The 15,467-nt window shown below is 45.0% G+C and overlaps 1 protein-coding gene across 1 annotated transcript in view; it reads left to right on the forward strand.

Annotated features, from left to right (window-relative positions):
- The first annotated feature begins 6,587 nt into the window (after positions 1-6,587).
- Positions 6,588-15,467, forward strand: part of LOC137531496 (NACHT, LRR and PYD domains-containing protein 12-like) — a 69,948-nt gene continuing 61,068 nt past the window's right edge. The window contains exons 1-2 of the mRNA XM_068251411.1: positions 6,588-6,634; positions 14,888-14,971. Of these exons, the coding sequence (XP_068107512.1) occupies positions 14,938-14,971 (34 nt within the window). The 5' untranslated portion in view covers positions 6,588-6,634; positions 14,888-14,937. The remainder of the gene's footprint in view (positions 6,635-14,887; positions 14,972-15,467) is intronic.

A 15,467-nucleotide genomic window follows, 5' to 3' on the forward strand; every position in this document is an offset into this window, starting at 1 on the left:
CCTTACATATGATAGCTTTCATCCTTCCAATACCAATTGTGCTATCCCTAAAAGCCAATTCCAAGGCGTAGGACTTATTGTGGATGATGTTAGCTTACAAGAGTCCCAATTTGATGAGAGGACACAGAAATGTATTGCTAGACAGTATCCTGTTTCTTTGATTGACGATGCGCGCAGGGAGGCAACTGATGTACAATCACGTCGCAGGGGGAGACGAACCACTGACAATCGCATTCCTTTCCTGTTACAATTCAATGTCTGGAGTGACTCTATTGGTAAAATACTGTAGTTAAAAAACATTGGCACATTTTATCTGGTTCCTTTCCCTCTGTGAATAGATGAGCCCTACCCTGCGTGACAGGCTTGTTCACGCAGAAATGAGGACTCTAGTGAGGCCACCTGACATGTTGGTGTCAGGAGGGGTACATTCCCTTGCCTCAACTGCGTGCACTGTCATTCTATTATCAAAAGTTATTTTTTTGTACATCCTCATACAGGTAAAAAAATTGACATTAGGAGGTGCTACAACTGTGACTCGCAATATGTCTTTTATTTACTTAAAGAGAAACTCTGACCAAGAATTGAACTTCATCCCAATCAGTAGCTGATACCCCCTTTTACATGAGAAATCTATTCCTTTTCACAAACAAACCATCAGGGGGCGCTGTATGGCTGATATTGTGGTGAAACTCCTCCCACAAAGAAATTCTGAGTCTTGGCAGTTTCCAGTCTGTGAACCCTGTTGCATTGTGAGAAATAGCTGTTTACAGCTGTTTCCAACTGCCAAAACAGCAAGCAGCAGCTACATCACTTGCCAGCAGTAAAAATGTTACCATGTGATAAATGTCAGAATATAAATCAGGGATTTAAAATATTTTACAATGGGCAAACACTGACTAAATCATTTATACATTATTGTAAAAATGAAGCACTTTTTTTTTACATTATTTTCACTGGAGTTCCTCTTTAAATGTCCTTGTGGACTTACTTATGTAGGTCAGACTACCACCAAGTTTAAAGTAAGATTATCTGCCCACAAATTTGCCATTCATAACCGAACAGTTGCCATATTAGTCAGTTAACTGCTGCCAGATCATAGAAGGTATTCCACCAATGGAAAGGGGCGGTAATAGACTTAACTTCTACATAGAGAGGCCTTCTGGATCAGGACATTGGATTGTCTTGAACCCAGATACCTCAATCATGAATATGATCTGACACCGTTGCATCAACTGGGTTGGCCGCATGTTTCTCTATATTATTAGTACATATCTTTATGTGTACCAATTGTGATTTACATGTATTCACCCTCTGTACTAATATACTAATATTCTATATTCTTATATTTATTTATGTTGCTGCACCCTGTTTGCTAGGTTACTCCGCTGGCTTCCTGTGTGGGCCAAGCACTTCCTGACCCAGTCGCCCACCACTGTTAGCCATCACCATGGTTACACCAGGGGATGTGGCGTCGGCAGGGAGGATGGAGTTCTGCTAGTTGCGTCACAGACGCTCAGCCTACTGGCTTTTACCACCTAGTGTTGTAGCTGCGGCGGTGGTGTCTTCTCACCCCTGTGTGACACTGCAGGATGTTTGTCTTCCACTCCTCTCCTGGTGGACCAATGCAGGAGCTCCCTCCTACTCCAGGAGGTGGGGTCAACGCAGATGGTTTCAGCTGATGCACTGACGCAGTGAGGTGGTGATGGGGCTGTGGGGGGGGCATAGCCCATGCAGAGGAGCGGAACGCCTATCGGTTGTTCTCACACTATCTAGGTTCCCCATCAGGTCCGCTCAGTGCTAAGGGACCTGTGATTGGCTGGTATGTATACATTAGCCTATGATTGGTTGTGATGGTTATGTGGGAGATATAAATTCGGGTATATGATTGTTTGTTCTTCAGACTGTCAACAACTTCAAAAAGGAGCAGTATGCTCCGAAACGTTGTTTCATTGTAATAGTCTGTCATTATGAAACAATAAAACATTTGGATGTTGGGACATATAAAAATGATTTCTTTGGCCCTTTCTGGCTAAAATGATACCCCACATGCCATATTTTATTACTAGCTGTGGCAGACCATTATCCCCAGACGTGCATCTGTGGTGCTCGGATGTATTTGCTATGGCAACAGTTCGGAGGCCATAGTGCTGTACAGATGAATCGCTAGGCAACATTTGCCCTAGTGATCAAATATGATTGTTACAGGCGGCAGTTATTAAGGGCTTGTTCACACCTAGGGGTCGATTCACTAAACTGTGCTATTACATATAGCACACCTTATCAAAGATATCACACCTTATCAAAGTTAACACCCCTTATCAGAGTAGCAAAGCGAGCGCTATGAACATATGCCTGCTAATTGGCAATGGCACTCGTCCTGCCCTAAGCCCCTGCAGGTTTGTAGAGCTCGCTATGCTACTCTGATAAGGCGTGTTAATTTTCATAAGGTGTGATATCTTTGATAAGGTGTGCTATTTGTCGTAGCACGGTTTAGTTAATCGACCCCTCAGAGCATTTTTTTTTCAAGCACTGGCCATTTTTCAAATCGCTTTAAAAGCGCTTGTGTAATATTGCTGTATGTGAGTGTTCTCACATGAGCAATGAGCTTTCTATCCAATCGAAAATGCTGCTCCTGCACTATTTTCAGAGCGTTTGCGATTCAATAGATAGTAGGATAGGATAATAGGATATCGCTAGGTGTTTGAAAACGCGCTTTGAAAACTGAGCACTTTTAATGAATAAATACATTGTATTTATTCATTTCCAGGGAGGGGGGAAAAAAAAGCGCTACACAAAAGTACTCACAGAAAGCGCTTAGAAAAGCGCTTTCAAAATCGCTTTCAAAATCGCTCAGCGCTTGTGATAGCGCAGGTGATAATGTGAACAAGGCCTTAAGGTTTATAAACAAGTATAGGTATTGCAGAGGTTAACAATGGGTTAATAGGCTAGGCTGGGGTGAAAACTTAAAGGGACACTTAAGTCAAACAAAAAAAATGAGTTTTACTCACCTAGGGCTTCCAATAGCCCTCTGCAGCTGTCCGGTGCCTTTGCCGTCTCCCTCCGATCCTCCTGGCCCCGCCGGCAGCCACTTCCTGTTTCGGTGACAGGAGCTGACAGGCTGGGGACGTGAGTGATTCTTTGCATTCCCAGACACATTAGCACCCTCTATGCTGCTATATGGTATATGATATATGCTATAGCAGCATAGATGGCGCTATTGTGGCCAGGAACGCGAAGAATCACTCACGTCCCCAGCCTGTCAGATCCTGTCACTGAAACAGGAAGTGGATGCCAGCGGGGCCAGGAGGATCGGAGGGAGACGGCGAGGGCACCGGACAGCTGCAGGGGGCTATTGGAAGCCAAAGGTGAGTAAAACTCATTTTTTTTTTTTTACTTAAGTGTCCCTTTAACTGAGGATTAAAAAAAAACAAAAAAAAAACACTTTATATTTTATTGGAACTATGTCACTTTGTTTTATTTTTTTTACTTTTAAAACTTTTTACCTTTTTTTGTGCGTTTTTGTGAGCTTTGTTTCCCCCTTTCGCCACTCCACTGCGCTCTGTGTTTCTGGTAAAATCGCTTTTCTAAGCGTTTTCCAGAACAGTTTTGTAATTCACTCCCTAACGCAAGTCAGGAAGTGAACTCTTTGACCCGGAAAAGAAAAAATACAATCGATTCACAAAGCGGTGATAACCCAGTTAAAGACTTTAGGCGTGATAACCATTTTATCATGCCTAAACTCAGTTTAGGCATGATAAGTTTAGGCATGATAAGTTTAGGCATGATAAGTTTAGGTGTGATAAGTTTAGGCATGCTAAATTTAGATAAGTTTAGATCGCACGCAAAGTCCCGCACGCAAAGCAGCGCCATTAAACTCTATGCAAAGTGCACCAGACTTTGCTAGCGTAAAACTTTTGATCAGCTGTGCGCTACGGTGCTATCCCAGTTGCCGCTTAAACTTATCATGCCTAAACTTATCACACCTAAACTTATCATGCCTAAACTGAGTTTAGGCGTGATAAAGGGCTTTTCACCAGCGTGCTAACTGTTAGCACCGCTTTGTGAATCAGGCCCCAAATATGTTACAAAAGTAGCATTTCACCTTGAAAATACATGGAAGGCACAGCATCAAACAGAACTTACTTGCTCAATCACAAAATGATTCCTCACTCAATCCTCTCCTCATAAGCCAACCTTATAAAGGCCAAAAACACCTGTTACATGTTAACTACATTATTGCATTAACATCATTAATTGATTGGGCATGCGCGGCGCCTACTGCCCATCGCGCGAAGCAGCACGGGAGCGCGCGCGCGCACCGCCGAACGCGCGAAGTCAACGCTGAAACAGCTGTTATTTTTTTTCTAAGTTCACTTCGCGTGATATGGGCGCAGTACGCGCGATCGGAGGCATGTTCACGCGGAACCAGCTGCATCACGCGGAGTGCCTTTTTTTCGCGCGTACCGAGGTGCCGTTCGCGCGTACGCCGGTACGCCCAAACTTTGCGCGCGAGGCCTCCTTTATCATGCCTAAAGTGACTTTAGGCGTGAAGAGGGCCTTTTCACCACGGTGCTAACACTTTGCACCGCTTGGTGAATCGAGCCCCTAATCTAATCATGCCTAAACAGAGTTTAGGCATGATAAAGGGCTTTTCACCAGCGTGCTAACTGTTAGCACCGCTTTGTGTTTATTCTTAAAAGCGCAAACGCAATCGCTGCATGAAGCGATTTTGAGATCGTTTTGCGTTTTTCCTGTACCTTTCATTGAGGCGGAATTGCCTCAAAAATGGTACAGGCAGTGCTTTGCTGAGCGGATTGGAAACAAACCGCTCAGCTGTGAACTCTCTCATAGGGAATCATTGCACAAGCGTTTTTAGGGCGATTTTGAAAATCGCCTGTGCTTGAGAAAAGGGCAAAAACGCCCCTAGTGTGAACGAGTCCTTATTGTTGCTATTTCCTAGCAACAATCATTCACTTTAGCACAGGACTGTGCACATGCATGAGTGTGCTGTGCACATGCACAAGCGCGCATGATCACTTGCATGATTGCGCACAATCACTGCATGCGCACACATACATGCATAGTGGCAGGTGTTGATTTTTTGACAAATATTTAACGTCCTAAAACCTACAGCAGCACTAATTAGGACGTAGATTCTATGTTCTGAAACAGAAAGCAGTTAGGTGGGCTAAAAAAAAAGTAGGCTACCTGATCCACGCTGCTGAGTGGATCAGGTAGTGGCAAAATCTGCCTCTCCCCGCCACTCCTTTGGGCCACAATGGGGGGATGGGGGAGCAGCTGATAGCAGGGATAGAGAGCTGCCCAATGGCAGCTCAGGAAACCCTGTAGGAACGCCCCTGGTGGGTGTTTTAAACAGGGAATTCCCCTCCCCTCTGTTTACTTCCAAGTTAGTGACAAATCTTGTTGCTAAACTCGGGAGGCTATAGAGTGGTGGTGGTGGGGGGGGGGGGGGCAGAGTGTGGCAGTTGGAGGACACAGAGCCAAGTCATTAGGCAGAGAACATGGCTCTGGGTCCCATTTGCCCCTCGAAAATCCACCTCGGGTTCTCTTTACGCTATTTAGAAAACAGAACTAAGTTCGACCAAGTTGGGTCAAATAGCTCACAGAAGCCTTTTTGCATGCATAACAACTCAAGTGTTTTATGTCTTCCTGTACTGGAAAACAACATGGGACTTTTTTCTTTGCTACTAATGTTCAAGTTCTTAAAGGAGTTATCAGGCTGATATAAAGAAAATAAGTGCTACTTACCCAGGGCTTCCTCCAGCCCCAATCTCCCAGCATGTCCCTCGTCGCAGCTCTGCCGTCAGCCGTTCGCTGCTGCCGCTGCTTCCTGGTCCCCGACGATGACGTCTGTCAACCACCGCCACGTGGACCGGAGCGGACTGCGCAATAGTCTGCTCCGGTCCATGTGGCGGTGATTGACCTGGAGGTCGGCATGACGTCATTGTCGGGGACCGGGAAGCAGCGGCAGCGAATGGCTGACGGCAGAGCTGCGGTGAGGGACATGCTGGGAGATTGGGGCTGGAGGAAGCCCTGGGTAAGTACCACTTATTTTCTTTATATTAACCTGATAACTCCTTTAACTGTTCTACACATACAATTCATTATCTCATACGTTTATTTTCACTTCAGATTTACTTTAAAGGGAACCTAAACTGAGAAGGATATGGATTTTTAATTTTAAAATAATACCGGTTGCCTGACTCTCCTGCTGATCCTGTGTCTCTAATACTTTCAGCCACAGCCCCTGAACAAGCATGCAGATCAGGTGATCTGACTGAAGTCAGACTGGATTAGCTGCATGCTTGTTTCAGGTGTGTGATTCAGCCACTACTGCAGCCAAAGAGATCAGCAGGGCTGCCAGGCAACTGGTATTGTTTAACAGGAAACATCCATATCCCTCTCGGTTACAGTTTCCTTTTAAACAACTTGTGGTTTGCTTGGCTATGCGTGCTACTGGTAGTACTTGCACAGAATAACCTCTTGTGACGTAGAGGTATTTCTAAGCCACCTGCATTTCTCACAGTCACCCTTGCACTTGGGAGTGACTTGCTTAGCAGCACCAACTACTCGCTGGTAAAACTCTGCTGGAGGCCTCTGGAGAAATAAAGAGGTAAACATTGATTTGAGATTCTATTTTGCAACCGACTGTCTCATAATTACTTTTCAAAATAATTTAGCATGTCTGCCTTTCACATATGTGTCTGTTCTTAAGGTTCTTGCAAGAATTTTGTGATTGTAGATCAGGGTTTCATACAAGGTGTTTTTTTCCTCCACGAGCTGTTTTATATAACAGCACAGGGCGAGAAAAGATTCGAGAGTAAAGTAAAGGTGTCCTTCTATCAGACAATGTATGTGCAGATCGAGCAAGAGACAGATCTCTCAGAATAGGTGCACACATAACAGAAACGCTAGCATACCTCCCAACTTTTTGAGACGAGAAAAATGGACACTTAAGCCACGCCCCTGTCACACCCCTTGCCATGCCCCCACCACGCCCCTAGTCACGCATACCATAAAGATTTCATAAGAAAAATATGTTGTTTTACAATTCAAACCACACTGGTCCTTTCTATCTTGGTTAATTTTCCTTCATAGTAACATTTTAAAATTAGTAATATATCAATTTAAAGGATGGGAATAAAGTTTAGAGTCAATTAAACACATTTTTAGTATATTAATATACATATTTATATAGAAAGAGGGACAAAGTCCCGAAAGAGGGACAAATGAGGAGGAAAGAGGGACAGAGGGACAGGGCTCCCAAAAAGGGACTGTCCCTCCGAAAAAGGGACAGTTTGGAGCTATGCGCTAGCGTTGCGAAAAACGTTGGGTTTTTCCTGCTAATGGAAGTCTATGGGCCACAGGAAAAACGCATATAAAAACGCATATGCGTTTTCTATGCGTTTTCAAACTTTTTAAACACGCTGCTTTTGTTGCATAGTATTCATCAATGCATCAAAAACGCACATAATTAAAGTTAATGGGAATGCAATGGTATTTGTTTTTTCCATGCATTTTTATATGTGTTTTTTCCCCAAAAATAATTAAAAATATTTTTTTATGCCGTATTTCCGCTTGCTGTTGTCTTCCTAGTGTTTTGCATAAATGGAAATATAAAAACGCATGAAAAATCACAAGTAGCATATGCTTTTTCTATATGTGTACCGCAAACGCATTAAAACGCACGCAAAACGCAAGAAAAACGTCACGCAAAATGCACCAAAAACTCAGTAAAAACGCACACAACATTAACATAACACATGACATAAAACGCAGCCTTTCACGTTATGTTATGTGTGCAGCCAGCCTCACTGATCGAGTCTGATCGGAGAGAGATCTGTTTCCTGGGGATACACTGCAGGTCAATTCCTGATCGATTTCAGGCCTTGGTACGCCGCATCCGCCAACTCGCTGCCCCCCACATTGTAAAATGTGCCCCCCAGTGCCCCATATAGTATACTTTACCTGTCGGTGTCCGCTGCTGGCTCCGTGCTCTGTCCACATACACGCGCCCCATGTGGTTGCTGGCGTATACATTGATGTGTGTGTGTGACATCACACATGTGCCCACATATACACAGGCGACCACGTGGGGTGCGTGTATGTAGATAAAGGACGTAGCCAACAGCAGATACCGACAGGAAAAGGATACCTGGGCCGGGCCAAGGCAGAGGCAAGGGAGGCTCCAGCCTCAGGATGCAGTGTAGGAACACAACTCACTCAGCTATCATTCCCCTATTGTGCTTGAAACAGAGAGAAATAAGAAAAGGGGATATATGGCAGTGACTGCAAGACCGATAACTAGACATTAAGGTGTTGGGGGCCCTGGGGTGCCTCTTAGTCTAATAGCAATCAGTGGGTGACGGCTGGGGTGGGAGGGATGGGGGGGACTTATTATAAGGAACTGATTATAGTAATTGAATTGGATGGTCGACCTAGGCCATTGCATTGCGTTGAATTTCCCGCGACAGCAGGAAAGCATCACAATGGATCAGGACAGCATCCCTGCATATTAGCTGCATGTTGCTTTGGGTACAGTGAATCATACAGTTAATTACACATATGTTTCACTCCTACTGTTAGTGCTCATGTTTAGCGGTAATGCACTGCATGCAGCCAGTTACCATATTGTATCCAGTTATACCACAACACACCCACCACACTGTGAATGTCGCATAGATGGTGCATTGCAGTGTGGTAAGCCAAGTTACAAAGCATCCATTACATTGCAACGCACCTCTGTAAATGTGACTATAGGGTCCTTTCACACTATGGGCTTCTTTCATCAAGCTGTGCTGCTAAAGCAGAGCAGCTTAATGAGAGGAGCGCAAGCTCAGCACACGCTATGCTGCGGTAGTGCAGCATAGCATTCGCTGGTAACTTATGCTCCTTGTAACTAACGGTTGCTCCACTCATCGAGCCCTGGTGGGTCCAGTGGTTTTAACCGCTTGAGGACCACAGGTTTACACCCCCCTAGTGACCAGGCAATTTTCACAATTCAACACTCTGCAGCTTTAACAGCTCGCTGCGCAGCCATACAACTTACCACCCAAATAAATCTTACCTCCTTTTCTTGTCCCTAACAGGACTTTTCTTTCGTGGTCTCTGATCACTGCTGCAATCGTTAGTTTTTTGTTTTTGTTTTTATTTGAATAAAAAAGTGTTTTTTGTTTTTTTTAAATGATATGATGTAGACCCGCTCCCTCCCCCCTTCTTCCCCTAAATTGTCACTGGACTGAGATCCGTCCACTTCCTCTCCTCTCACAGGCATCAGCCTGTGAAAGGGCTTAGATTGCGAACCGCCCGGAGGGACAGCCGAGTGACAGGGCTGCCCCGTGTACAGCGCTGCGCTAGATTTCAGCACTGTACAAAGGAAAACAAACTGTTTTTTTTTTTTTTATCAGTCTGCCAGCCAGCGGCTGACAGGCTGATCACGGAGCTCTGCTCTGTGTCTCTGCAGGGAGCAATCACGCATGCGCACGCGTGTTTCCTGCTAAACCCCGCCTCCAGGTCTTGATGCCAACCGGCATTAGGCGGTCCTGGAGCTGCCTCTCTCCCACCGCCGATCGGCGTGAGGCGGTCGGGAGGGGGTTAATTGATGTGATCTCCTCAAGTGACAGGCAGCCTATTGGGCCAATCAAAGTCCCGGGATCGCGTCCTAGAAAGCTCCTGGAGTGGACCCACCGGGGCTCAGGGCAGGATGAGTGGAGAGGGCGTTAGTTACAAGGAGTAAGCGTAAATTACCAGCGCACTCTACCCTGCACTACTGTAGCATAGCGTGTGCTGAGCTCGCGCTCCTCTCATTAAGCTGCGTTGCTTTAGCAATGCAACTGACAATTTGATCGCATCATAGTGAGAATCAATATTTCAATGGCGCATTCACACTGGTGGACTTGCATGTGGTGTGATGCATTCTAGTGGAATAATGCACAGCTTGCTGTGCATTACTGGCCAACGCATGGTGCAAGCATAACATCTATGTTGCTCTGTATGGCTCGCATATGACTGTGGTAGCGGGCAAAGTGACTTAACATGATCATTGCAATCCTATTTTTTTTTAAGGATACTTAAAGGACACCTGAAGTGAGAGGGATATGGAGGATTATATATATGAAAAAAGTGTCCATCTAGGCAACCATATTAGATAACCATCAAACAACCAAATGATCAATTAATAAATAACTTTTATTAAGGACTTGTCCCAGTAACCAATAAAAACAATTAAAGCTGTATAGTGCACAGGTAAGTCAGCGTTGACCATCAGGGCCGGATTTCTGGCAAGGCCACATAGGCCATGGCCTAGGGCACCAGAAGTTTAGGGGCGGCTCAGTGAGGGGCAGGAAAACTGTTCTATGCAGTCATACCTATCTACAAGAACAGCTTTAACCTTTGAACTCTCTGTCGTGTACTTGTGCCGTCCCTGCAAGACCTGTAAGCTCTGTCCTGCAGGTATACATCAGTCTAACTCTCATGGTGATGCAATAGGTCCATCATTAATGAGATGGCAAGCATAACATAACATTTCAAAACATAACTTCTAATCTATACACGTATTACTAAAATAGTTATTGTCTGTGACACCAATGATGGAAAGTAAGGCGAATTCTCATTGGGGCACACAGAGATAACAACCATACAGACAGTATAGTTGGCCTTGGGCGGTAAAAAGTACAAATCCGGCCCTGTTGACCATACAAATAATACATAATAGTACAGGATATGGAGGATGCCATATTTATTTCCTTTTAACCAATACCAGTTGCCTGGCTGTCCTGCAGATCCTCTGCCTCTAATACTATTAGCCACAGCCCCTGAACAAACATGCAGCAGATCGGGTGTTTCTGACATTATTGTCAGATCTGGCAAGATTAGTGGCATGCTTGTTTCTGGTGTTATTCAGACACTACTGCAGCCAAATAGACCAGCAGGGCTGCCAGGCAACTGGTTTGTACAAAAGGAAATCAATATAGAAGCCTGGATATACTTCTCGCTTCAGGTTCCCTTTAACACAATGTATAAACAATAGTCTTAAAACCCTCAGTGGTCAAGTAGTTAAAGTACACTAAATGCAAAAGTGTGAAAATTTGAACTACTGCTTAGCCAATTCTATTAAATTAATAGAATCAATGTTTTTTTTTTTTGTTTTTTTTGGATCAATCCCATCAATATGATCAAATTGGCTTGCAGTATTTTGTGCATTAGTGGACACAATCAACCATTTCTGATTGATCAGTCTCAAAGAGAACCTGAGTTGGGTTTGAAGAATCCTATTAGGACACAGAGGCTGGTTCTGCATACAATGCCCAGCCTGTCTGTACTGTGCCCCCCAGTCTCCCCTCTGCACTCTGCTGTCCCCCATAAATAAAACCCTGTGCTACCGACATGCACCTTGTCGCTAGCTGGCTGTGTGCCTTAATGCTGCCTTTCACCGCCGCTCCCCCACCTCCTCTATAGCGCCGCTTCCCACCTGCGTATCTTCCCACCCCGCCTCCATAAGCTGATTGGAGGAAAGGGACGCAGGCGGGTTGCGGATTTATTTATGGGGGGGGGGGGGCTGGGGGGACACAGTACAGACACATAGTATGCAGAATCAGCCTCTTTGTCCTAATGGCATTCTTAAAACCCACCTCGGGTTCTCTTTAATCTCACTAGCGGTATTGATGGTTGTACACATCAATACAAAACATGCTGTAAACTGTATTGATGTGCTTACACGTCAATACTCTCCTGCACTGTATACTAGACCCTTGCTTGACACATTTTGGCAAGTTACAGAAAGAAAAGGTTATGAAAATGTATTGGATCACCATTTGCATAGCAATCTTGAGGAAATTAAATGCCAGGGAGGCATTTTAGGCTAAGTTCCCATTAAATCAACTGTGTTAATTTACAAACGTCATCCGGGTAACGCGCATTTTGCAACTCATTGTGCCTCGTTACCATTCATTTATAATGCGCTCTGAGTAGTATCGTAAAGATTGGCTTGCGCTATTAGGATAGAATGTGATGCACCATGTTGGCAATGCACAGGTGTGTATACGCTTATTGCTTGATCATAACCTTAAAGGGAAGATCCGCGCAGACTATAAAAAAACAAACTGCACTTACCTGGGGCTTCTTCCAGCTCCTGGCAGTCGATCGTTGCCCTCGCTGCAGCTCCTCTCCCTCCCGGCATCCAGCGGTGAAGAAGCCGACCTCGCCAGGTCGGCTTCCAGGTCGGCTTCTGTGCGCTCCACAGCTGGGGGTCACGTGGTGTAGGGACGTCATCGGGGCTCCACTTTGAAGGCGCAGAACTACTGCGCCTGCAGAGTAAAGACCTGATGACGTCACTTACACCACTAGACCCCCCGCTGTGGAGCGCACAGAAGCCGACCCAGGAAGCCGACCTGGCGAGGTCGGCTTCTTCATCGCTGGACGCCGGGAGAGGAGCTGCGGCGAGGGCAACGATCGACTGCCAGGAGCTGGAAGAAGCCCCAGGTAAGTGCAGTTTGTTTTTTATAGTCTGCGCGGATCTTCCCTTTAAAGGATACTAAAGCCTAATCAAATACTTACCGCGTCTCCCGTTTCCCTCCGTCACTCGCCGTTCCTCTCCGCTCAGCCCTGTACTCCTCAGCGACTTGGACAACCTCCAAACCCAGACATACTGTGCTGCGCATGCACAGTATGTCGGTTCTGCTCCTCTGTAGCCGTGCAGTGATGTCACAGGGCAGGAGCGTGCTTGTTCCTGCATCCCCACGTGAGCGCTTATTGGAGACGAGGGGGGAGCGAGAGCACTAGATGCCAGTGCTGTATAAATAAATGATAATAATATGGTAGGACGACTAAAGGGATAGTGGAATTACCGTAGATTGTGAGCTCCACTGAGGACAGCCAGTGACATGACTATGTACTCTGTAAAGTGCTGCAGAAGATGTCAGTGCTATATAAATACATAATAATAATATGGTAGGACATTGGACAATGACTATGGTAATAGTTTGTTTGTGAGCTCCTCTGAGGTCAGTCAGTGACAAGACTATGTACTCTGTTAAGTGCTGCAGAAGATGTCAGTGCTATATAAATACATAATAATAATACGATAGGACATTATACTATGACTATGGTAGGATTAGATTGTGAGTTCCTCTGAGGACAGTCAGTGGCATGACTATGTACTCTGTAATGTGCTGCAGAAGATGTCAGTGCTATATAAATACATAATAATATGGTAGGACATTAGACTATGACTATGGAAGGATTAGATTGTGAGCTCCTCTGAGGACAGTCAGTGACATGACTCTGTACTCTGTAATGTGCTGCGGAAGATATCAGTGCTATATAAATACATAATAATAATAATATAGTAGGACATTAGACCATGACTATGGTAGTCGTGTTCCTGGTTGGGTGGGGGTTTACTCTGAGAAAGAGGTGGGGCTTATCCCAGCCGCAGCCATGTTTCCTACCCTTATGTTTTAAGGAAGGGCTTCCTCTTAAAAGTGGGTGGGGCTTAATCCACACTCTCTGCTGCAAGTGTCCTCTCCTGTGCAAGCCAAGGGGAAGGAGAGCTTCTTCTGGTCAGAGTAAGGGTGGCCACTAACGGTCCAATTTCTAGCGAAAAATCATTCGAGCGATCAGAAATTCTGATCGGGTGAAAAATCGTTCACTACACCATCAACTAACCAATCATTGCTTCCTATCTATCACGACCAACAAGAAAATCAAAATTTTGGTTCGACAAAAATTCAATCGGACAATTGTTTTTATAATCGTTCATTATCGATTGTGCCCATCAACTGAGATTATTTACATCCAATCCGCTCAGAATTTCTGATCACTCGAACGATTTTTCGCTAGAAATTGGACCGTTAGTGGCCAGCTTAAGGGGCCCAGAGTTCATGCACAGGTGTATGTCTATCCCTTACAACAAAAGAGGGAGCCAGGACTGGAGGACCCTCTTATGGCTATGGACCCCATATCCCTATGTCACTGCTAATTACCAATAGGGAGGCCTGGGAGGTGGAACAGATGGAGCCAAATTCAGCTTTTAGACAAAAAAATTGAATCTGCTTATTAATTTTTGCAGTAAAGGGGCTCGATTCAGTAAACCGTGCTAAGTGTTAGCACGCCTGTGAAAAGCCCTATATCATGCCTAAAGATAGTTTAGGCATGATAAATTCACATCTAAAGACTTTAGGCGTGATAACTAGGGTGCTAACTGGGTTAGCACCCTTTACTAAATTCACATCGCGCGCACAGTCCCGCACGCAAAACTTTGTGCACGCACCGCAAAAACAGCGCACCCGATGCGCCTATAAGGTCGCATTGGGTGCGACCTTAATGTCGCACCATGTGACGTTAAAGTCGCACGCAATGCGACCTTATAGGCGCATCAACGCACCGTTTTCGTCGCACCGCGATGCGACATTTCGCGCACACCGTGCTGTGGGCACGCAAAGTTTTCAGTGTGGGACTTTGCGCGCGATGTAAATTTAGTAAACGGTGCTGACCCAGTTAGCACCCTAGTTATCACGCCCAAAGTCTTTAGGCGTGTTAACTGGGTTAGCACCGTTTACTGAATCAAGCCCAATGTCTCTGTTATTGACTGATCTGATGAAATAGTGTGCAGGCAACCTTTAATTATGTATTTGCTTCCTCTATATGGCCAGTCTGTATTTCATAAATGTATAAAATTGAAGTTATTTTTTATTTGTCCAATTATTGCATTTGAAGTGTATAAAACACATAAATAATGACACAAATACAGTGTATGGTTTTGTATCAGGAATACCTTGTTCCTCATAGAGTTAATAATGACCTGTAATTAGTTGTAGCTATATATTGTTGTTCTAAAGACTATTTGTTATATTTTGCTATTTTTTAGCTTAAAGGTTAAGGAAACCTGCCTGCAGTCACTCCTTTGTCCAGCAATAGATGGGTGATTTAAGGGGAAGAGTTGTAAATGAAGGTCAGTACATAAAATTGTTGTTGAAACATTATTTTATATATTGGTGATGATGACGATGTTAGTTTTAGCTTCTTCTTCTTCTAATTATTCTGCTATGAAATACAGTAGGCTGACTGTCGAATGTCTTCCAAGTAGGGCCATGCAGAGGGTCCCCCCCAGCCCCTTTGCCTTGCAGTGACAACCCCCCCCCCCCCCGGCTCTCAAACTCTCCCAAACCATACCCCTGAGCCCCTCCGCTTGACACATACTGGCTGCATTCAATGGTGTGGAGTCAGTTGGACCTGTCACAGGTGGCTGCATGTTCTCCCTCCATTCTTGTTTCTGTCTAGGGGGTACTGGTTGTCATGTGGGTGCTAAATGCAGATGCTAGGTGCCATGTGGGTTCTGGGTGTGGGTTCTGGCTATGGGTGGGTATCAAGGGTCATGCGGGTGCTGATTGCAAGTACTTAGTGCCATGTGAGATCTGGCTGCGTGTACTGGATTTTGTAATAAATAT

Source organism: Hyperolius riggenbachi, chromosome 9 (assembly GCF_040937935.1).
Source record: "Hyperolius riggenbachi isolate aHypRig1 chromosome 9, aHypRig1.pri, whole genome shotgun sequence".
NCBI lineage: Eukaryota > Metazoa > Chordata > Amphibia > Anura > Hyperoliidae > Hyperolius > Hyperolius riggenbachi.